The sequence below is a fragment of the Xiphophorus maculatus genome, chromosome 7 (assembly GCF_002775205.1).
Source record: "Xiphophorus maculatus strain JP 163 A chromosome 7, X_maculatus-5.0-male, whole genome shotgun sequence".
Lineage (NCBI taxonomy): Eukaryota > Metazoa > Chordata > Actinopteri > Cyprinodontiformes > Poeciliidae > Xiphophorus > Xiphophorus maculatus.
Window position 1 is genome coordinate 11,648,188 of NC_036449.1, and position 23,883 is coordinate 11,672,070.

Sequence of the window (23,883 nt, forward strand, 5' to 3'; positions counted from 1 at the left end):
GAGATTTTATATATATATATATTTCACATTACAAATCAATATTTTACAGACCAACATTAACTCATGCATTCCTACACAGTGGAAAGCATGGAGTAGGTTTTTAACATTTTCCAGGTCTGTATGTGTGCAAAAAAGAAAAAGCACCATGGAAAAAAATTACTGTTTTTTTTAAATTTCATTCAATATCCTATTGTCTAAAACAAAAACAAAAAAATTCCTCATTTCATATAGAACTATTATTATTTTTTGTCTATTTTTGCAATTCTGATTTGGTATTATAATACCTATGAAACTGATGTTTAAAAAAGTTCCAATAATTATTTTTTTTGCCAATTTATAGTGGGTAAGTATAATCGCTTTTTCAAAAAATGAGTAAAAACAGGAGAAAATTGATTTAGGGCCCTACTTGAGTAAAGAAGCAGAAGAATCAACTGACGGGGAAAAATTATGGCATTTACCCTCGGATCAAAGTTTTAGGCTGGACTTCGTGGGTTTTAAATTTGTCTGTTGTAAACATTGACCAAATCACTAAAACTCCTAATTGTATTTTTTTTTTATTTGTAAAAGTTTATTGAAGTGTTTTTGCAATTCAGTCCAGATTTGATAGTTTAAGAGTTGTAGTTGTTAGTTTACTTAACTGGCTAAAAAAAAAAAATTAAACCAATGCCCTTTACCAAACATGTGGATCGGAAACCAAGCTTCACATCATGTTCTTTCATGATTAATAAAGAAAATTAAGTCTGGGAAAATATGGTGTTTTAACAGGGGAAATACAGTATTTCTACCCAAAAATAACATCTGAAAAGTGTGGTGTGTGTTTCTACTTGGCCACTTTAAGCTAATGTCTGTTGAAACCACCTTTCAGTGCAATTACAGCTGAAAGTTTGCCTACCAGCTTTGCACTTTTCTAAAATATCTCAAGTCAGATGAAAGGAAAAACATCAGTTTTCAGTCCATGCCACAAACTTGTTAATGTCTTATTTATATATATATATATATATATATATATATACATATATATATAAGCCTTTCACTGTGGCTATGTAAGTATCTTTAGAGTCAATATTTGAGTGGAAGGCCCAGTGTTGAGTCCTTTGCTTCCACTAACATGTTTTGAATATTATCCAGGGTTAAGTTTTATCTTCATCGTTCCATCAACTCTGACTTGCTCCCCAGCATTTCCACAGCTTAATGCTGCCACTACCACATTTCACAGTGGTAACATTTTCAAAGCTTCGAGTATAAAACCTAACTCACAGCTGGACTGCTGCGCTGTCTGAAGTCTTCTGTATGGCAATTATGACTTCTGTAGACAGTTGATAGAACTGGAATTTAGTTAGGGGACTCAATGGTATCCACAAATTCAGAAATGTAATGACTGCGTACTGTTGCAAGACAATTTTTTTGCTTTCTAGACACGCGCAAAGAAATTTTGAAGTGGGGAAATTCGTTCCTAAAGCAGAATGTTTGACTCGTACTGGATTTATTCTCAAAGCGAGCATTACATTGTTGAACTATAATTAGGGAGAAGCGACTCCATAAATAAATAATAGAGAGGAAAAGTCCTTTTATACTCTGTTGAAAAGCCGCAGAGTGTGACAGACTTTTGTAGCTTGGCAACCACTTAGCTGATGACCTCAGTCAGCGTCAGCAGGTCATGCTGCCGGTTTCTCTCGGGTGACAACATGGAGACGAACTGTTGATCTGTTTAGCTGTTGTGCACAGAGAGGCCATCTAATTCCTCCTCTGGTTCTCTGTTACTGTTCTGTCTGCAGTATCTGACGCTAGAGTTTCTCATGTCTAATAGAAGCATCTGCAGTCATCCTTCAGACTAATCTTTACATTGATTTTTTTTCCCCCTATTCATGTGCCAAGCATGTTGGCGTTCAGTATTTTATAAGAATCGTATCTATTGTTGAAGGACAAAGTGTTGTCATGCAATACATCAATAAGGCAAATATATATCTGTAATCATTTCCACAAAATTGGAAATGCATACATTAATGAATTTGATCATTTTAATTTTCAAATACTTTATTACATAATTAAAATAACTAAATGTTAAAAATAATTCATTCAATTCTGTATTCTTTATGTTAAAGCATTTATAATTATGTTTCACATTACATTTGTATCCCAGCAGGTCTTAAATTGACTTTCTCTTTTTATTTCAATTTTATTTTGATGAACATTTTATTCAGATTATCAAATGTATAAACAACACACATTTTAGACAAAGTGTAAATATGTAAGGAATAAGACATTTTCCGTGCCTATTGAAACTTTTATGCTTTATATATGAATATAATAGAAAATATTTAATATACTTATTACAATTTCGATCATGACATATATTGATAACTGTTTTAATTACACTTTTAATAAGATGTCATAAATAGATGCTTAAACAAAAATATTCTTTAGTGCATTTTATTTAAGATTATCTCTGTTACACATTTACTCTCAATTCTATAGATGACGTGTATAAATATTAAACAAATACGCATAACTTTGTTTTCTATGAGAATATCCATTAATAAAAAAAATGTCCGACACAATTACAGATTCTGTTCATGTAAAATATAAATTATGGTGTCATTTTGGTGTTCTTTGTAGACTACCACATGTCCCCTCTGTAAAAATCTCGAGCGAGTTTTCTTGCTGCTGTTCTACTAACCGGAAGTCAAACTCGATTGTTTTGGTCTCGCGGTCACGTGACGCGTTGTGCTCGCGCCACTTCCCCAAACAAACGCCAGTTGGAGCAGTTGTTTTTGTTTCTGTTCCAGCAGAGAAAGTAAAAAATAAAAAATAAAAAACCTACAGAGGCGTCGACCTTTCCGCACGCCATGCCGAAGCCGTCAGACGGAATATCCCCCTCGTAGAAAGACTCACCACTAAGGTGAGCAAATTATATCTTTTATTTACGGTCGACGTTCTTCCTGCTATTCGGGTTTTTTGTTTTTTTTTCTATTTGCAGTGCGACCTACTGTAGATTAGATGGGATTTTTGAAATCAGACGAGTCCGGCAGCAGCTCCTCTGAGTGTTTTTGCTGACCGGTGTTTTGCTTGAATAATGTGTTCGTAACAGAGGCAAACATAAACAGGCAGCTATCGGCTTTCAGCTAGCTGTCCCTAGAGTCTGCTGTTTGCTCATCACGAACACACGCAGGTCAGTCCGAGTCCCGTTTTCACCATTTACACAACAGCGCGACGATGTCTGCACCTGCAACTCATATTTAGTCCACAGTTCACACAAACCCGTTATCTGCCTAGCATTATAATTTGTTTCATAAACAAATGTTTTAGCAAAGCTTGTCGCGGAAGGAGAAGGTGGTGGTGGGGGCGGAGAAGGGGAATTAAAGGTACAAGCCAGACTTTTCTGTAAAATACTTTAACTCCTCTGCCAGACCCCCAAAATACTTAAGATATAGTTTCCATTGTAGAGCAGCGTGTTATGGTCACCACTTACAAAGATAGTTGCTTTCATTTTGACAGTAGATTTATTGTTCAGTAGAGATGCAGTAATCCAGGGGTGCCCAAAGTTGGTCCTCAGGTCCAGCATACTGCATGTTTTAGTTCTCTCCCTGGTTTAACGCACCTGGATCAAATGATTGCTCGTTAGAGGCTTAAGAAGAACACTGACATGTTGAAAAGGTTGTTGGTACCACCAGGGAGAGAACTAAAATGTGCAGGACGCCGGCCCTCGAGGACCGACTTTGGGCACCCCTGCACTAATCCATTGGCCATTGATTAAAAAAATAAATAAAAAATTCTTTACACAAACAATTTTAATTACATTTTCTGTTAATGAAATATGTCAAAATATAAAAATTTCATGTAATTAATATCCTTACTTTGTTCTGTTTTATTCAGTTGTGTAAATAACCCCAAGTTAAGCTCCATATTTGTTGTGTTCCTTTTTAGCGCTTATTGCCTTTATTTTGTTGGTTGACTTCCGGCTTTTGAATTTAATGCTTTTATTTTGATGAGAGAACGTCCGCTGTTTATGTTGTGCAGCGGCAGCTTGGCAACAGAAAGAACGGAAGATAAGTTGCAACTGTGGAAATCATACATTGTATATGCGCCACACAACAGGGTTATAAATGTATCTTATTGACGGCCTTGATAGAGGCACAAGGTACGTTAATTTTGTATGTAGGATATTTCTAATATTGATCAATTGGAATTGTGATTTTTGGTTTATTGTAATCAAATACGGTGTAGTTTTTGAATCGGTTGTTGTTGTTAGTAGTGAACGTTGTTTTCAGTTTTCAAACGTTACGGTTGTAAGATCGCGTTTTGTATCTTACACTGTCTTTTTGTGTTTGGGTTTGTGCAACAGCTCTTACGGTGAAACTTAAATGCTGTTGGTTTACTTCAATAAACCTGGCTGTTCATCAGTAAAGCCAAAATCTTTCTTTTTTTGGGGGGGGGGGGCTTTTGCTATTTGTATAAAATATAGCTTTTATATTTAAATAAAAATAGATTGACAGCAAGCAAAAAAGATAAAGGTAAAGTCACATGATCTAAATAAAGTAGAACAATAAAAAATATTTGCCTACAATTTTAGTTTCATTAACACAATGGACATAATTTACAGATGAATGGTTGACGCATGTCTTATGAAAATTAATTTGTGCAAATTACCTTAAACACATTAAGCTGCTATTAAGAAGATGTTTTGTTGCACATTTTATCTATTAATGTTTTTATATCTTCTATTTATTTCTCAATTAATTGAACACTGAAATTTGAAGATAATAAATTTGTCTAATCACTAAAGCGATATACGATGATCCTAACAAGGTGCAAAAAACTCTGCTTCTATATTTGATCCAGCTCGTTTCCCATCTGGCCATTTAAGTGAGTTTGGAGCCAAAACATTCTTGGTAAAGATTAAAAGTTAAAGCAGGAGGATTTTTACTCCCTTAAATCATTGCCTTATCTCTGAGTTATTATGAAACATTGTGACGCGGTCTGTGTCTAATCTCTATCGTTTGTGTGTGTGTGTGTGTGTGTTTGGCTTTAATTCATATTAGATCAGAATGTGAAAACTGATCCAGATTCCTGAATATTTTTGTGATTGTCTAAGTGTGTTGACAAAAGGGAAAATTATTTCTGATGTCTAAGTGAATGCACCCTCATCCACTCAAAACAGTGACAGCAGCTGGGGCGTACTAGCCAATGCGAGCACATCATGGTGGATGTAACCAAATGGCCCATTTTCAGCCTTATGGCGCCGGAGGAGCTCCCATCAATAAGGAAGGCCTGTGTGTTTGGCTCGTCTGCTAATGAGGCCATCTACATCACCAATGACGATGAGGTGAGAGGTCACAGGAAACACATTTTTCTGGTTTGGAGCTCATTAGGCAAGGGGTGATGTTTTGTTTTAGGACGTTATCTAGAACATGACTTTTCATATCTGCTGATTTTATTTTATTTTTATTTTGCACAGAATCTCATTTAATATTATTTTTAATCACTATTTTTTGCTTGTTTTACTGAGTTTTATATGTAATCTATTGCTGTTATAAACACTCTGTTTAACCTTTGGCAATAGCAAATACAATTATTTTTACCAAGACAATGACCAGAGACCAAAACTTTATATATTTTACAACTTTAAAAATGGGTTCTAATTTATATCTTCTTTTTTTTGCTTGCAGCTCCAGTCATAAGTTTACACATACCCATCATGGACATTGGTGTCACATGGGATTTGGATCTATGTAAATCTTGTTAAGGAACATTAAGCCGCATATTGTGGGGGGTGTATGCATACTTTTGATCCTGTATGGATTAGAGAAAATCCATAATTCATCTATTGTATGTTGTGTATTGGTTTCATCCTTGACAAAAAATGCACAGGCCCAAAAGCTTCACTGAAAGCCTTAAACATAATTAATGTGACATTCATGCTAATTATAACTGGAACTGCATCTTATTTACACCAGCTGCAGTCAGAAAGATGGTTACTCCTAATAATGTAAATTGGTTGATGATTAAATTTGACATTATGTTCAGAAATGCATGTGAGAACTTGTTCTTTCATTTTTTTAATCTTTTCAGTAACCGAGTTTTAAAAAACGAGGTCAGGTTAAAGTATTTTTTGCTGTAAGCCTTGGTGTCTGAAGCTTAACTAAAACTTTTCTCATAATGTGAGCTCTGATCGCTTCAGCGCCTCCTGCTGGTGTTGATATTTGGTTGGAAATATCAACACCAGCAGCTGCTCAGCTTAGCAGGTCCAGAGTTCATACACACACTTGGAAAAATAACAGTTGAGTAGAAAAAAAATTATGTTTTCAAACTAAAATCTTTTTTTTTTTAATCTAACAGACACAGAGGTGAATTTCTGAAAAACAAAACACTTTATATAATAATTTATTTATGGAGGACTCTTTATCCACATGAATACTTAAGTTTTTGTGCTACAAAGTGTGCTGCAAAATATATATATATATTTTTTTGTCAGATCACATCAGACTCATCCAGAAAACAAACAAAAAAATGGCTTTTACAGTTTTAAACCATGCTTTTAATCTGGATCCATGGTTTTGTTTTAGCTGCAAAAGCATTGAAACTTCCCCAAATAGAATAACGTTATAAATAGAACAATGTTACTGATCACAAATGTACATGCATTTTGTGTCGACTAATTAGATCCAGATTTGATAAATCTTGAAGTGATTTTAAAAAAGCACTATGAGTCGGGTCATTCATTAAAAAAAAAAGAAAAGCTGTGGAATAGCTTCAGCATCTTGTTTTGTTTCATGTTTAATCTTCAAGAACTGAGAATGTTTTCAAAAATGTCCTGAAAAATAGTGAAATTCAAGCCTGGAAATGTTTGTTTTGATAAGAGGACATTAGACTTGATTTAAAGGAAACTGAGTTTCTTTGAATCAAGGCTAATAACCCCCCTGTTTAGAGCTGCCTTAGAGTCATAATAACACTGTCTGTTTAAGCCTCCTAATAGCTTGTCCCCACTCTTTCTCCTGTTTTCTGTCCCTGCATGTCCAGGTCTTTGTGTTTGGGCTGAACTGCAGCAACTGCTTGGGGACGGGGGACAGCCAGAGCACCATCGTCCCCAAGAAGCTGGACTTCCTGAGCGGCAGGAAGGTGGTGAGCCTGAGCTACGGCAGTGGACCCCACATCCTGCTGGCTACAGACGGTAGCGTCACAGAACCCGTCCCCAATTTCACAGCAAACACAAAACCTGCAGTGGATCGACAAGTGCTTGTGCGTTTCAGACGGAGAGCTCTTTGCGTGGGGACACAACGGCTACAGCCAGCTTGGAAACGGGACAACCAATCAGGGAGTTGCTCCGGTGGTCGTATCCGCCAACCTGATCAGCAAGAGGATCACGGAGGTGGCTTGTGGCTCCCACCACTCCATGGCTCTGACTAACTTAGGAGAAGTGAGTTTCCTGGGATGAACTCAACAAATGTTTGCATAAACAGAGGTCTTTGCATTTAAGTTTCTGCAGAAAGCAGATTTGCTTTTGTTTAGAGTGTTGAGCAGAAACAAAAGTCCAGTCATGAATAATCCACTGTGAGCTGAAGTCTGGAAAACAAGCTCAGGATAAAGGAACCTATTGTGCTTCAAGCTAATTTACAGTAGAAGCTGCACTTTGGCGTAAAAACAGAATTTTTCACACTCTGTGCTTTGAACATTACTCTGAAAGCTCTCAAACCCTCTGGAATTTTTCTCTACACAGCTACAGATTTCAGTATATTTAAGTGGGATTTCATGTGACAAATCTATTGGTCGTCACACTTTTAGTTCAGCTCGTTGCCTTGACGATGTGGCCACCTTGTCCTCCAGGTGTACGCGTGGGGCTACAACAACTGCGGCCAGGTGGGTTCCGGCTCCACGGCGAACCAGCCCACGCCTCGCAGGGTTTCCAGCTGCCTGCAGAACAAGCTGGCCATCAGCATCGTCTGCGGCCAGACCTCGTCTCTGGCCTTGGTGGACAACGGAGAGGTGACCGTTTGGGGTTTTTTTTGGGGGTTTTTTAGGCAGAGCCGGTGCTGGGTGCCACCCAGCTGTGACGCATGCCTTTCATTTGTCTGCAGGTGTACGGGTGGGGCTACAACGGGAACGGGCAACTCGGGCTTGGGAATAACGGGAACCAGATGTCTCCCTGTCGACTCGTAGGTCTGCAAGGTGTGTGTGTGCAACAGGTGAGAGAAAATGCTGAGTCAAATATAAACTACCTGGAAAAATATTCACATCCCTTGACTGCTTTTCCCCCCCACTTTTTCTCACGATGTGGTTATAAACCATCAAATTTAATGTGAGAGACTGACGTAAAGAAAAATATTGACTGGTTTCCAAAATATTTTATCAGTAAAAATCTGAAAAGTGTGGCATGCATTTGTAGTCGGCCCTCCTGAGTCAATATAATCTTTTGGATTTAATCCTTTTTTACAAAAAGTCTCATGCTCATGCATATCGCATCAAGAGCATTTGTGAACATCAGTCTTAAAGACTTAAAGCACGTTCCCAATTACATGTAGATCTGGACTTTGACTGGGCCATTCTAGTGCATAAATGTCCTTTGACCTCAACCGATCTACTCAGGTCTTATAGAACTTCTTAATTTATAATCCTGTTTTCTTCCAGGATTTTTGTCTGTTTAGCTCCATCTATCTTCCAATCGTCAGATGAATAAATGGCACTCTGAATATGATTTATAAAATAGCAAAAGCCATGTTTGACTTTTGTAATAATTGAGATTTTAATTTACTCCTTCATGACTGCTATGGACTGAGGAATAATTGAGAAGTGATTTGTGTAATTATGAAAAATTCCCATTCCAAATCCCAATAAGTCCAATAAGAGCCAAAATAAATGAAGGATGAAGGAAAACAGGCAGCAAGGTGACCACAGGTGGATGGAGGCTTTAGTGGTTTATTTATGAACATGTTTATTTGTGTGAACAATAATACTTAGATTTTGTCTAAAAAAATCAAAAATCTTCTATTTACTTTTAACACAACCATGATGTAAATAGCTGAAGCACAACATAAAGTGATCCACTGGGCATCAGTAAAAATACCAAAAGAATATAGTTGTTTAGTTTTTAATAATAAAGGGTATAAACATAAACTAATAACTAATGAAAGCAATCTGCTGCTGACTCGCTTGTCCTATGCAGACCATGAACGTATTCTCTATTCAGTAGCATGTGGTTAAAAATTCAGGGCTCAGTTTGTTGCTGAAGTTCTTTTCTGCCCAGATCGTCTCCGGCTACGCCCACTCCCTGGCGCTAACAGACGAGGGTCTGCTCTACGCTTGGGGTGCAAACACATATGGACAGCTGGGCACAGGCAACAAGAGCAACCAGCTGAGCCCGCTTCAGATCCTGACGGAGAAGGAGAGGTGACGGATTCTCTCCGCGTTCTCAAACTCTTGATTCCCGTAGCCGCCGCTCCGTCTGACTGCTCCGTCCGTTTTTTTTTTTTTACAGGGTTGTGGAGGTCGCCGCCTGCCACTCCACCCACACGTCGGCCGCCAAGACCCAGAGCGGTCACGTGTACATGTGGGGCCAGTGCCGTGGCCAGTCCATCGTACTGCCTCACCTCACACACTTCTCTTGCACGGATAACGTCTTTGCGTGCTTCGCCACGCCCTCCGTAATGTGGCGGCCTCTCTCCGTGGGTGAGATGAGAAACTTGGGGTTAGGAGTCGAAAAACCAAGTCAAGTCAAATTTTATTTGTAGAGGACATTTCAGCAATTACATGTATTTTTGTCTGTGACCTCTACCTTTCCATCCTGCATTCCTAATGATCAAAGTCAGTTACAGTTATTATTATCAGATTTAACACAGATAACCCGTACGTTGTTGAGACATGTCACATTTTGTTGACAGCTTTTCCAGTTGGACCCTGAGGCGTTTTGGTTTGTGTCAATTCCCCATTTCCTGAAATAACCACATTCAACTGTTCAAACATGCAACACCATGTTTGAACAGCATGAATATGAGAGAATTTTGGTGCAGATTTTATGCATAAACCCAAGAAACAAAAGCAAAACCTTGTGAAGATACTGCAGTTGGTAAGAATGTCATTGTCCTAATAAAAGCCAGTCTTGCGTTGCATCACATGGTGTAGCAGTAGAGCAGGCGCCACAGAGGCCTCAGTCTTCAGTGTTGATCTCTGACCTGGAGACCTTTACTGCATGTCTTCGTCTTTGTACTTCTGCTAATTTCCTGTCAATGAAAGCGAACAGTGCTAAAAAAAGTATTTGAAAAAAAAAAGCTGTCTTGTACCAACATGGGAAGAAGCCATTACCCCAAAAGTAGCATTAAAATGTTGGATTATAAAGCATACCGTTTAAAGACTGTTTAAGCTTCTGAATTTAAAGATTTTTCTTTGTTTTTCATCATCATGGAAATCATTTGTTTTTATTGTCAGACTGTGAGGGAAAAAAAAACAACAACCTCTTTTTCCAAGTGCATGCAAACTTCTGGTTGTGGTGCTCCTCTCCCATCAGAGCACGATGACTTCCTAACTGTGGCTCAGGCTCTTAAGAAGGAGTTCGATAACCCAGAAACCGCTGACCTCAAGTTCTGCGTTGATGGCAAATACATCTACGTCCACAAAGCGGTCCTCAAAATTAGGTCAGAAACTCTCCACCTAGACGTTCAATCTCTGCCTAAATCCTTCACGTGTGAACCGTTTCTTGCAGCCGCTGTCCTCCGTCTCTGCCGTCCAGGTGCGAACACTTCCGATCGATGTTCCAGTCCCACTGGAACGAGGACATGAAGGAGGTGATTGAGATAGACCAGTTCTCCTACGCCGTCTATCGTGCCTTCCTCCAGTTCCTCTACACAGACAACGTGGAGCTCTCTCCTGAAGACGCCATCGGTTAGACACACACACACACACACACACACAGACATCCAGCATGCAGCCTGATTTCGGCTTGTATTTGTCATGTCATCCCTAATTGCTGATCCAGTCTGTGTGTCCCTCAGGGCTGCTGGATCTGGCCACGTCTTACTGCGAGGACCGACTCAAACGTCTGTGTCAGCACATCATCAAGCGGGGGATCACGGTGGAGAACGCCTTCTCTCTGCTGTCTGCCGCTGTGCGCTACGATGCCGTGGTCGGTCTTCAAAGCACGTTCATTCATTCTTTACCAAGCCTCACATAACAGGCAAACAGTTGATTAGTGTGAAAGTGGGCATGAGTTGTCCTTAAAATAATATGCGAAATCCTGGTCATTCACAGCCTTGTGAAGTTACCGGTTTGTCGCTTCATATTTTGTGTCCTTCCTTCCTAGTTTCTTTCTAACTTGGTGCCATACATCCTGTCTATATTTCTTTTTTCTTTCTCTCTCTTTCTTTGACATTGAAACATTTCTCAGTTATCTAGTGACATTAACTGTATCTGTGAATCTCTGTGCCCCTTGTTAAGGAAATAAATAAGTCTTACCTAAGGTGAAACGCCGAGTCGATCAAGAACGTATCAAAATGCATTTTGATAATTGTTTTATTAAGAAATTAAGCAAAGAATATAAGCAATGAATTCCCCTGGCTATTCCAGGGAAGTGAAGAAAAGATGAGATACATCACTTTTAGTATCCACCAGCCCTCTTACGAAGAGTGGAGAAAAAAAAGGGAGTTTCAGTTTACGTCACAACTCTGGTATTTGCACCTGCAGACTGTGACCCTGGACGGTTCAAACCCGGTTCAGGAATATCCTTCATTATGTGTTTCCAGCAAGCTGCCTCCAGCATGAAGGGTGCTTTATAGATACAATTGTTTGATTACTTGATTGATTGAAATAAAACAAAGTTTTGTCTTACCATCCTAAAACCACAAAATGAGCTCTTTTTCTTTTCTTTATAGGACCTGGAAGAGTTCTGCTTCAAGTTCTGCATGAACCACCTGACTGAGGTGACCCAGACGACTGCTTTCTGGCAGATTGACGGCAATCTGCTTAAAGACTTTATCTGTCGAGCGAGTCGCTGTGGAGCCTTCAAAAACTAAACCTGAACTGCAGGAAGTGATGGGAATGCATCCAGAGAGACTTCAGATCCAGAGCAGCTTTCCTGCGAATTATCAAATCCAGTCTTAGAATGTTTGCACAATGGAAAACGTCCCCTTCTAGCCATCTGTGTCGGCGCTGGGTCTGAACATGAGCGAGCGTTACATATACTTTCACACTGGGAGCAGCAGCTGGTTCCCTACAGTGCCTTGCTTTTTAATTTACACATATTGTGTAGGGCACGAGAGAGGAATGCTGCTGTTTATATTTTAGTTTAACTTAAAAGACTAAGTATTCGGTTTTGTTGTTGTTTTTTTATTTTAAGTGAATGAATCAGTTTAGTGTCTACTTTTATGCTTTGCAGATTGAGACTGTGCTAGTAGCTGATGAGAGGAAATGACTGAAAACTGATGGTTCATCTGTGTAGGTCAACCCCGTTTGAGCTATTAGTGCCTTCTAGTCTTTCTGGTAAAACGATCCAAAGAAACTTGAGTTGCAAAGAGGCCTAAGAGTAGTTCTTCAGGTTTAGTGGATTTAATCTATTTGTTTCATCAAGGTATTGTTTTTTTTTTTTTTAGAGTTTATGTAGTTTTACTCACCAGGATGAGGTCATGGTCAGTGACATTTATTGGTGGCTTCATAACTGCCGACGCTAGCTTAGATATTTTTTTCCCCTCCTTAAATCTCTGATGTACACTGACAATTACATTTAAAAGTATTATATCTTATTGTTTTATTTGAGTATTATATTTGTACTTATTTCTTTGCAGGACATTGAAAATCAACAGCTCTCTCTCTATTGATGCTGAATAATAAGTGTCAGTGAAATGCTTTGACCTCTGAAAACGGATTTAACAAAAATATTTGTCTGGTTGTTCTCTATGTTTCACTCCTGGTCATATTAAAGGTAGAGAACTATTTCCCCCCACAGATCCTCCTGACAATGTTCCCCCAGAGAGAATTTGAATGACATTTTTTCATGGAGTGGTGCTTTTTAAATTTAATATAACACAAATGTATGTGCTATGAACACTCACTCCACTCTAAATCTCTGTAGTTACCGTAGTTTCCGCTTTCTAACTTAAGAGGAAACTTTCATGAGCAAATGAAGGATCGAAGGCCAAAGGAAGGGGGGAGGACAGAAGGCAAGTGGTTTAGGAAGTTCTATTGCAACCAGCGGGTCGCTGGTTCAAATCCCTACTCGGTCACTTGTCCACTACATCCTAGGTCAAGATGCTTTCCCCACTTTGCCAGCTGGTGGTGGCCGTAGGGCAGCAGTGGGTGAATGACTGACTGTACTGTGAAGTGCTCTGGAGTTGGAAAAAGTCCAATAAAAGCCATTTACTGTGTCCTCAAGGATAGAAAGGCAGGACACACGTGAGAACTGGAAGTAAAAGGATTTAAGGACAAGAAAAATACCAAAATGAAAGGTAAGTAAGGCTGCAACATTTAGTCAATAGGATGGGGAGAAATTAGTCTGGAAAATACTGAAATAAAATTCCTCACTTTTCTAAAATGTATTTTAATGATACTAAGATTTTCTTTTCCATATTTGACCAATTTACTAAGAGCTGATTAGTAATACCTAACGTACTTTAATCTTACAAAATAGGCATTTGTTTTCATTTATCAGAATAGCTTTTTTTTTTTTCTCCATTTTTTTCTCCGAAGAGTTTTTGCGGCGCTAGTGGCTCGTATTTTTTCTACAGCAGGCAGACAGGAAGGAGAGTGAGGAGAGGGGGGAAGACATGCGGTGAGGGTCGTCGGGACCGGGAGTCGAACCCGCGACGTCCGCGTCGAGGACTGGGGCCTCCAAGCGTGGGGCGTGCTAACCCCCTGCGCCACCACAGCACGTCCCCAGAATAGCTTTTTAATATGCATATTTGAATAGTTCACAGAAGCAGCCATGAGGTCATTGGTAATTCTTTGTATTTTCCAAAAAAAAAAAAGCCAAATTATGTTGATCATGATTGATTCGTTAAAGAAATAAAAGGATCAACCGTATGAAGGGGTGAATACTTTTTAAAGGCACTGTAGCAAACAGCAAACGAGGAAAATGTCAAACAAAACCAAAATGTAACTACTCTGTTTACATGCAGATCAAAAAAATCTGATCGAAATCTAACACTGCACCATCCCCACTCAAACATAGTGGTGGCACTCTCCATTCACTTATTAGTACAAAGACTTTTTTAAATAAAACATGTACGATATTACGTAACTTCAAAAGTGTGCAACACTTTGTAATGACCCATGTGCTAACACAATAAAATGTGATGCAGAATTAAATTGAGGTTTGTTAAAAAGTATTTCTGTGCACAAAGGGGATAATATTTCAGTGAGAGTGGATTTTCTTGAAATGCCCATGGAACATGTGAGAGCTCCGGAACAAAGTCACAAAATGAAGAAAAATAAAGCACACAAATTACACTTTAATATATATATATATTTAAAGCGTTTTATCAAAAACATTTGTAACCAAACGTGTGTGCATATCTCTGTGTTAAAGCTAAGAGTTTTGACATTTCAGACTCTTTAAACCAAACTCTGAACATGTCTCTGTAAACAAGCAAAAGGCTCAGTGATCTTCCAGGACATAAACAAAAAAACAAAATCAGTTTTAAACACAGTAGTTGAATATTTTTATCTCATGATAATGAACAACAGTGCATTAAAACATGAAAAAAATTTTTTTTTATACATTAATCAATAAGCTGAACATAAAAGGAACTTTCCAGAAATGAACATTTAAAAATATTGTTTTCACATATTAGGAAGCTTGATATTACCACAGTTAGTTGAATTTCCTTATCCTTATGAAAATGTAAAAACTAAAGAGTAAAACTGTAAATTAAAACCAGGAGATCACTGATTAAAAGTAGCTTCTCTCTGTGCCACGACTCAGAGCGGAGACGACCTCCTTCAGAGATGCCGACGCACGCTGCAGCTCCACTTGTCTCCTTTCCAACTCTAAAAATCAGTTTTCAGGTTAAAATTTAAACTTGTTTGCAAGCTAAGACAATTTAGTTACAGACTTATTACAATATATTATAACTTCAATAACCTATTTATTCACAGAATAGGGGGAATTATTGTTTCCCCCATTTATGACATTTATACATTTTCTGGAGAATTAACGGAAAAGCAACACTCTCTGCTGAGGCTTGATGTAAACTATTTATGTAAATTAGACTCTGAATGAAGAGCAAATGAACCCCCTACAGATCCAAACACCACTGGGCTTTGTTTATGATTTTGTTTTTCTTTCATTTTAAATGAGTCCAGCTGCAGCTCTGCTCATTTGTCTTAAAGAAACTGAGATCAGACGCAGGCCAGCCGGACAAATTTTAAATCTTCAAATATGAAAGAAGAGATGCATTTTCTCTGCTCAGTTCACCAATGACAACGGATGAAAGCAGAACTTCAGCCTATTTCTGAACAGCCGAAGGAAGGAATAATGTCCAGAATGAAAGGTTTTCTTAGACGATTTAACATGAATGAGGAGTGAGGAAGCCGACTTACCTTCGTGCTGCTTGGTAACGAGGTCTGTGAGTCTTCCAGAAGCCAGCATCATTGAAAGCGCCCGGTCATAATCTGTGGAGAAAATCTCACAGTTTCACTTTTTAAACCAACACTGTGCTCCACGTTTACTGGCAGTCCTGGTAGAGAGGAGTGAGAACCGTTCTTAAACACAGGTGTCACATTTATTGACACCCTAAACATTTAATTAAGTCTTTTCTATTTTTAAGTGAAATAAATGTCACATCATATTCATTCACCGGGGAAACAGGAAGTCGTGGGTTATAAATGAAGCATCGACAGAAACTCTGATAACATTAACATAAAAGTTTAACTACGTCAATTTCATAGAAGTTAGTGGGGGTGTCTAAATGTGGGCATTTCGAAAATTAAAACGATTTTTAAAAAATCCTTAATATTTTTATTAAAATATAAACTGTACTTTTTCTCTAAATACATCATTGCTGTAATAAAAATAAATTACATGAATTTTTTTTATCCATCTTTACCAGGAGTGACCTGTAAACTTTGCCACTGTAGTTGTGTTTAGCACATAAATTAGCTCAGTTTTCTCTTTTCCTCACCCTCCTGGCTGGCCTGGTCACACTGGATTCTGCTGGAAATGTTGTTAATTTCTCTAATAAACTCAGTGAAGATGGCCTGCGTGCATCCAGCCGTGTTGCAGTTCCTCCAGATGCTGGCCGCGTCGACGACAGGTGAGGGAGGTGCTCGGGTGGAGGAGGGCTCCGAGCGAGGAGGAGTGTGGGGAGGGAACAGGCATGGGGCGGATGAACGGGACGGGGACGGGCGCGAGATAATAGTCGCGCAGTCGGATCTGGGTGGAGTTGCGATGAAGTTGGAACTGGAGGACGGCGGAGCGCTGCTGGAGCGCTCTGGGTAAGGGCCGAGGGCGGCGGCGCTCTGATGAGGGACGGACGATCCGTTGACGTGTTCTTCGTGCTGCTCGACTCTGAACTCTGAAGACAGAGACAGAGCGACGTCATGACAACCGATTTCAAGATCACTATGATTTAGAACGAGGATTTTATCTAAACACACTAGGGCTGCAACTGATGATCATTTTAGTAATTGATCATTCTGTCAATCAGAGAAGAAATTGACACATTTTCATTTAACCACTTATGCCTTTTTTTTTTTATACAATATCAGAAATGTAACAAGACATGTAACATCAAAAGATGCAAATAAATAATTTAATTCCTTTTTTTTTTAAAATGAGACAAATATATAGTTGCCTAAAATGCAATAACAGCATTAATTTACTACGCCACATCAGGAGTTCTAGGTGAATCATATTTACAAAGATTTTAAATGCAAATTTATGCATTTTCTGTACAGTTATTTCTTACTAACTCCTCAGGGTGTGTCGTTCTTTCAGCAAATGCCATTTTTTCGGTCTGTAAACGCTCCAATTAATGAAGAATGAAATTCTAAATTAGTCGATGCTTTAAATAATCGATTGATCGCAATTAATCGTTTCACACCAAACATCCTGCTCCATTCTGGTAACAAGGTTCAAACTGGATCCATGTTGCAAACATGAATATGTGGAGTCTAATGAAGCTCACACGGATGGATGGACAAACTGTTTACTAATCAACACGTGTAATGGAAAATGTTATAATGTGCTCCTCACCCTTCTTCTGCTTCAGGTCATCTGCATAGTCTCATCATGAGATCGGTCAAGCTGCTCTCAAGACCTCTGCGGTGTCGTATAACAGCAGGAGGTCCTTGATCCTGGAGACTATTTAGTGTTACTTCTCCAACCTAGAACTTATCTGCCCTCTTCAGCATCAAAGAACAACCCCAATTGTTTCCTTAACAACAGACAAATTGCAAGAGCATCTGTGTTGGGCTCCACAGAATCTCTGTCACATAACAATCAGGGATTCACACCTGTAGTCCAATCAAGTCGCTCTTCTCTGACCAGAACCTATAAAATGAAGCCAGATCCACTGTAAGTCAGAGCAGACTGACAGACTCCTCTGACTCCGTTTCTGTTCTCATCTCGCAAGGTTTTTATACATTTCTTATTTCTTCTCATCCAGATTCTGGTTAAAGTAATTGCTTCCGTGACACACGTCAGACAATGAGACACATTTTCTTTTTTTGTCCGCAAATCTAAAATAATCTATCAGCAACTGAAGCGCTGCATGTTGTCCATCCAACAGAACTGCTCAGATTCTCTACTCTAGTAGCATTAAATCTGCATGTTGCCAAGGAGACGTAGTAGGAGACACCAAATTACGGAGACCCTACCTTGAATTTCTCTTTTTATTGTCTGCACCGCTGTCTCCGTCAGCTGAACCTGCAGACGCTCGTCAGGTACGGATCGAGGTGAGGGAGCCGGGTAAAACTCGGCGCCGTCCGCCACCGGGGACAGCAAACTCTCGGACTCCGCATCCTTGAGAGAAAACGACACGCGTTGCATCACAAAACCATCATGTTTTGTTGATGCTGAATCAGAGAAGTTACATAAATCGAATCTTGAAGCTGCCAAACTAAAAATCGCATTGAAGGCTTGACTGAGAACTCACGGAGTGTATGACTGTGTCGTCGTTGTTATTGAAGTCTGAATTCATATTCGCTACCGGAAGCCCTGAAAAAACAGACAGAGATTAGAAAAAAAGTTTTAAATTTTGATTATATTTAAATCAAATAAATATAAAACCGCTGGGAGGGCTCACCTGCTGAGGAACATGAAGGTTTTTCTGACTCCCTGCTGTGGGAGGAGAACATCGGGAACAGTTGTGCATAATAATTTACATTTATGGAAAACAATATTAATTTTTCAGATGTTTTGTTTAATTTTATCCACATTATTGTACAGTCAGAAAGTAAAAAATGCATGATGTGGTACCTGATGAGTGGAGGGAGAGCTGACTGAAAGGCACAAAACATGAGATTATTAAATCACCTTCAGGCTCTAGTAATCACATCCCCAAAGAAGTGGGGAAAAAAAAACAAACAAAAAAAAACCCTAAAACATCCAGCCTACTTCATGCTCCTGCACAAAGGTCGCACTTTCCTCAAAGTCTGACTCCAAAGGCGGCATAAGTCCCTCCTCATCTGCAGGAAACAAGGAAACTGTAAATACAAAAAAAAACAACAACAACAATAGTTTCTATTTTATGACTGGAAGAGTTTTGACCTGTGTTTGAAGAATCATTGGACAACATCCTGCTCCTTTTTACTGGTTTCTTCGTGGACACACCGTCTTCTTCCCTGTGAGGAAGAGGTTAAAGGTATCATCGTAACTTCCTCTAACTCACTCGAAAGAACGATTCAAAGAAGAAATGTTAATGATTAATTTTTACTTTTGGGGCTATTATAGAAACTATGAGTCAGGCTGCTCTACTCATCCTGAATCCAGCCTGCATCCGAGTTTGAAATCTAATCGCTGACATTAAAATAATAATAATGTCCGTTGGTGGGAAGACAGTGTCACAACGTGTTGCGGCCATCACCGCTCATTAAAACATGCGCTTCAGAATCCATTTGTTTTTGTCCTAAAGATGCATTTGTACTCTTCTTTTTCTTTATTTCAGGATGGAATCAATTTAAAAGCAAACATTCTAAATGATCTAAAAGCAGGAAATGGAGCTTAAGTTTCTGTTTAGTGTAACTGTTCTCTAATTTAAACAGGTTCAAATTAATACTTACACCCCAGTAATATTTGCCAAATGCCATTGAATCCTGCAAATAGCAAAAGCCTTTGCTTTTGACTTTACTTCAGTCCGTCTTCAATGATGAGATGTTTTATGTTCTTGTTTTTTTTCTCTTTGCATGGTTTGTGGCGACAAGCCATCTTCACAAACAATGATTTACAAAATGGTTTTCTCAGACTAAATAACATTTACCACCACATAATCCACTGTTCTTTAAATAACTAATATAAGTTTTTAAACTTTAGGACTTGATGATTTTGTTGATGTAGATGTTTGACTTGTTCAATTTGTATCCTCACCACGGTTTTAATGCACATTTTTTTCGGGACTGTGTCAGTTTTTTTAAATTACGTGACCATTTGATGCTTTATTTGTATCACTGTAACTTCCCAGAGGCGTTTCTGGTATCATAAAAAAAAGTATAATTTCTCTTAAAGTAAATAAAAGACATTTCATTAGGACAATTTTTCCCAACACAGTGTTGTCTAACATTTATTATAAGGCGGGAAAATTTAATAAAAATAAATTCAGTTTCAAAAGTCTGATTTGAGCATGGATTGTTACTTACTGTTCATCAAAACTCAGCTGTCTCTAAAAAGCAAAAAACAACCACAGTCAAAAGTCGGGTTGGTAAGAAATCAATGCGATTAAAAACAAACAAACAAAAAAGTAAAAATGTATAAAAACCTTGGTAAGTGATATACTTGATGAGTCACTGCACGAGGACGACCACATGGCAGCTGAAGAATCTCCTGCAAAAAGGTTTAAAAGATTCAACTAAAAATGTATGAAACTAAAGAAAAATAAAACAAAACAAGCGAGCATGAAGCGCTTGAGCAGCTCTTACCGTTGGCTTTCGTCTGCAGTGACGAAGGAGCGTGTTGGGCACAGAACATCCTTAAAAAACACAAACCTCTAAGTTGATGTGAACGGCAATAATGGAAGTGGAAATAAAAGAGCGGATGATTGTGAGACACTCACATAACAATGCTGTTAGATAAACTGTCCACGCTGATATTTCCTTCTTTCCTCTCACAGGTGAGGCAATAAGTCTCATAAGAACAGAACATGGGAATCGTAATTTTATATGAGGGACAGAACTCTAAAAAAGGACTTGCATTTATTTGTAATAGGAGATAATTTACTGAAAATTACGTTTAATATCAGCCACAAATGTGTCCCGCTAATAAATGTGAATACAAACCTTTGATGATTCGGCTTTATTGGGGTTCTTGGGTCGGGGCGTTTTGGGTTTGCGATTTTCTGGAAAAAGGAAGAGTTCAATAAATCAAATATTAAAAGTAACAATCACTTTAGTAATCGATTATTGTGATGATTAATCGGATAAGAAAATTTGGCACATTCTGCAGATTTTCCAGAACATCTTAAGCCTTTTTACACAAAATTAAAAAATGGATTAAAAGAAGCAGATAAATAATCAATTCCTTGTTTTAAATAAGAAAATAAATATTTCAATGCAATAACAGCATTCCTTCTAGTGAATGCTTGATCATTTATAGCAAAGGATGCAGCTAAAAACATACCTCAAACAACATTAATAATTAGATAGCTTAATAAGAGATTTTTTTTTACAGAATTTGAACCAAGTGACGCTAAAACTGACCTTATTTACAGACAAAGGATTTTTTCTCTTATGTGCAAAATTTATAAAAATAATTTGTACAGATTTGGCTTAGTTACTGGTCTGACTGTCTTGTTTAATCAGCAAATTTCCATTTTGCTTTAATCAACTATTGTCAACTAATCGATTACCAAATTAGTTGACAATTATTTCAATAATTCAACATTACATCACAACTAACCCAATGAATTGTTTCCGGCCTATTTATTGGAAGAACAAAAGCATAAAAACATGCAGGTCTGAACACTTACCTGGATCACTGTGCATTCGGCAGTACAGTCTGTCGCACAAAAAAATATAAAGTCAAAAAAAAAAAGACGTTTCTCTAGAACGTGATTCTATTTTCCTCGTACCAGACGTACCCAAATTTCCCATTTACATTATCCTCAAATGTCGTGGCTCCCTCTTCCATGGCACACGGGTAGTGGAAGGTCTTCTTACAGCGCTTCACCTCACACCCCGCTGTGGCCCCCTTCTTCTTGCAGCGTTTACACAGCTAAGACAGAGAGGATGACTGGTGAAGTAAAAGAGACGCCAGCAAACGGGAGGAATCTGTTCACATCGGACGGTCCTCACCAGTTTGCTTCCTCGTTTCACCTCCTTCTGGACGTCTTCAACAGAGAAGCCGAACAGGTCGTCGAACTGCGGCGTGTCGGTGCAGAAAATGCCCGATGAAAAGAGCTGGAAAACAAACAAAACAAGTCTCTGAGATTAAGCGAACACGATAAGACGTAATTTATTTAAGGCTTATTATATTGGACAGGTATTCATGAGCTTTCTCACATTTTGTCACAATGCAACCACAAACGTCAAAGTATGTTTTTATTCACGGTTAACCTATTAGCATTACTTGCTCCTTAAATAGTCATATATCATATCGGCTGACGCACTTTATTTAAAATTTATATTGTTAAGGAATACAATGTATAGGGATTATTTCATGTATTTATTAGTTTAACTGATGGGATGCCAACCTGACTCACCTCTCAAATCACAAGAAATACTACTTACTGTGTGCTGTATTTGGGACTGCCAAGTCACTTACTTTGCTAAGTTTACTTTTAAAAAAAACAAAACATTTACGTTTAAATTTTACTACACTGTATATTTTACTTTTACTTGATTAATATTATTAAGAAGTACCACTAATCTTACTTGAGTAAAATTGCTGGATACCAACTTATCCGAATGAATATGAAAACATGTTTTCTTTTATTTTTGGCCAAAAACACACCAGACACAGACACTCACCTACAGTGGGCTGTGTGTTAAAGTGAAAATGATTGTTTGTACAAAGGTTTTATTGTTCTAATGTCTTCTTCTATGCCTACAGGGCTACTTGTAGATCAATAAAATAGAGTAAAAACATTTATCATCACTGGAAACCCTTTACCCTTTTCTAACACACAAATATATTACCAACTGCATTAGCTTGATAAGTTTTATATAGATAAACAAATATCGGGAAGTTTTTCTTGTGCCTGAATTTGATATTTTGTAATTATTCTGAGTACAAGTGTATTAATTTTACTCTTTAGAAGACCAGAATTTGATGTTTTTGTCTGCCTGGTGACTTTTACTTGAGTCATTTCTTGGCTGACTACAATCTGTGGCTATTCTACCCACCTCTGTGAATTACCAATTGATTTATTGATCCCCCGTTTCCAAAAATCATGGATAAATCTCTGCTGCTTTCATTTCCGGTTAAAGCCTTATTTGCATTTTTATTACAATGTATAAGGTATGTTTATTTTAAAATTACAGCAATAAGCTGCGCTACGTTTATCCACTGACTCATCATTGTAAAAAGCGCATCTAAACTTTAGAGTTTTTGTTCACAGTTTTAAAAAAAATTAACTAAATACCAGCTCACTGTTATCAAATGTTTTCAAATCATTTCCACCGCCATTTTTCTTAAACCCTCTCTACTTCCTGTGGACTTCAGGGGTTTTTTTTGGGTTTTTTTGTAGGCGGTTTGCAATGACAGAAATAATTCAAGTAGCTTTATGTTTACCAGGCAGTTCTGGTGGGCAGTGACCTGCTCTTTCTTCGATAAGGGTCCAGTTGTCTTCGTCTCATCGAGCCGATGACAGAGGACGCACTTGCGGCTGTGGTTCATTTTCTCCACGCTACTCAATATATCCAAATAAACCCCAAACACACGTCCACTTCCACTCGGACGTGATCCACTCCTGTTCCCGTACGCTATTCGAACTACACAGGACTTCTTCTTCTTCTTCTTTTCCTTTTTTATGGCGGTTGGCAAGCAACTTTTAGATGTGCATTACCGCCGTCTACTGGAATGGAGTGTGGATCGGGACGCTAACTATATACACCCCCCTCAAAACAAAACAAAACAAACAAAACAAAACAACAACAAAAATAATAATAATAATAATAAAATAACAACACTTAAATCTTTTCTATCAATTTTGTTTTCTTAAGATAATTAATTAAATAACTTATATCTTTAGAATTAGAAATTTTTCCCAAAATATCTTGTAAATTTAACTGTAATTTATTTTCTTGTAACCGGCAAACTAATTTCCTTCTCTCTACAGAATATTTGGTACAGAACAACAAAACATGTTTTACTGTCTCTTCTTGACCACAAAAATCACAACTTCCAGTTCGATGTTTTCCTATTTTAAATAAATTACTGTTTAACCTTGTATGTCCAAAACGCAACCTAGATATAACTGTTTCCTCTTTTCTATTTCGTCCCGTTCTCCTCATTGGACCAACTTTTCTTTGAATACTGTACAGCCATCTACCATTTCTATCTTCATCCCACTGTTTCTGCCATCTTTCCTTAACCTTTTGTTTAATAATAGATTTGATTTCTTCTCTACTAAATGGAACTAATATATCAATATCACTATATTTTGAAGCTTGTTTCGCATATTTATCAGCCAACTCATTCCCTCTTATTCCTATATGTGATGGTATCCATGTAAATATAACTAATAACCCCATTGCTTGAATTCTATATGTTATTAGCTGAATTTCTAATAAAAGATCCGGTCCACTAATAGCATG

General features: G+C 38.0%; 2 protein-coding genes across 7 annotated transcripts; one reads left to right on the forward strand and one right to left on the reverse strand.

The window, feature by feature from the left end:
* The first annotated feature begins 2,516 nt into the window (after positions 1 to 2,516).
* Positions 2,517 to 12,921, forward strand: rcbtb1 (RCC1 and BTB domain containing protein 1). Of its 5 annotated transcripts, none has more exons than XM_023337474.1 (12): positions 2,519 to 2,899; positions 5,159 to 5,323; positions 7,018 to 7,168; positions 7,248 to 7,414; positions 7,822 to 7,980; positions 8,073 to 8,180; positions 9,239 to 9,381; positions 9,470 to 9,660; positions 10,496 to 10,622; positions 10,691 to 10,869; positions 10,980 to 11,123; positions 11,856 to 11,988. In XM_023337474.1, the coding sequence occupies exons 2-12, from the start codon at positions 5,198 to 5,200 to the stop codon at positions 11,900 to 11,902; spliced, it is 1,542 nt and encodes a 513-aa protein (XP_023193242.1). In that variant the 5' UTR covers positions 2,519 to 2,899; positions 5,159 to 5,197; the 3' UTR covers positions 11,903 to 11,988. The 5 variants fall into 5 exon arrangements, with proteins under 5 accessions (XP_023193243.1, XP_023193242.1, XP_023193240.1 ...); XM_023337472.1 differs by having other exon boundaries at positions 2,536 to 2,899; positions 10,980 to 11,110; positions 11,856 to 12,921; XM_005798042.3 differs by having other exon boundaries at positions 2,542 to 2,899; positions 10,718 to 10,869; positions 10,980 to 11,110; positions 11,856 to 12,921.
* Positions 12,922 to 13,774: 853 nt separating this feature from the next.
* phf11 (PHD finger protein 11) lies at positions 13,775 to 23,070 on the reverse strand. 2 transcript variants are annotated; one of them, XM_023336367.1, is made up of 18 exons: positions 22,859 to 23,070; positions 21,421 to 21,525; positions 21,207 to 21,340; positions 21,096 to 21,124; positions 20,407 to 20,465; positions 20,184 to 20,254; positions 20,050 to 20,099; positions 19,890 to 19,954; positions 19,771 to 19,793; positions 18,686 to 18,759; positions 18,533 to 18,603; positions 18,395 to 18,417; positions 18,222 to 18,256; positions 18,072 to 18,133; positions 17,794 to 17,938; positions 16,098 to 16,490; positions 15,517 to 15,588; positions 13,775 to 14,964 (listed from the first exon to the last, which is right to left on the reverse strand). In XM_023336367.1, exons 1-18 carry the CDS (start codon positions 22,961 to 22,963, stop codon positions 14,867 to 14,869), a joined length of 1,614 nt encoding a protein of 537 aa, XP_023192135.1. In that variant the 5' UTR covers positions 22,964 to 23,070; the 3' UTR covers positions 13,775 to 14,866. The 2 variants fall into 2 exon arrangements, with proteins under 2 accessions (XP_023192135.1, XP_023192136.1); XM_023336368.1 differs by lacking the exon at positions 20,184 to 20,254 and having other exon boundaries at positions 20,050 to 20,062.
* Positions 23,071 to 23,883: the final 813 nt, after the last annotated feature.

Excerpts from the sequence above, each read along its gene's own strand:
- rcbtb1 (XM_023337472.1), top strand. The coding sequence starts at position 5,198 with ATGGTGGATGTAACCAAATGGCCCATTTTCAGCCTTATGGCGCCGGAG. Across the intron at positions 5,324-7,017 it reads ACATCACCAATGACGATGAG|GTCTTTGTGTTTGGGCTGAA; the intron begins GTGAGAGGTCAC and ends CTGCATGTCCAG. Across the intron at positions 8,181-9,238 it reads AAGGTGTGTGTGTGCAACAG|ATCGTCTCCGGCTACGCCCA; the intron begins GTGAGAGAAAAT and ends TTTTCTGCCCAG.
- phf11 (XM_023336367.1), bottom strand. The coding sequence starts at position 22,963 with ATGAACCACAGCCGCAAGTGCGTCCTCTGTCATCGGCTCGATGAGACG. Across the intron at positions 21,341-21,420 it reads TGAAACGAGGAAGCAAACTG|CTGTGTAAACGCTGCAAGAA; the intron begins GTGAGGACCGTC and ends TCTCTGTCTTAG. Across the intron at positions 20,255-20,406 it reads ATAAAGCCGAATCATCAAAG|ACTTATTGCCTCACCTGTGA; the intron begins GTTTGTATTCAC and ends TGTTCTTATGAG.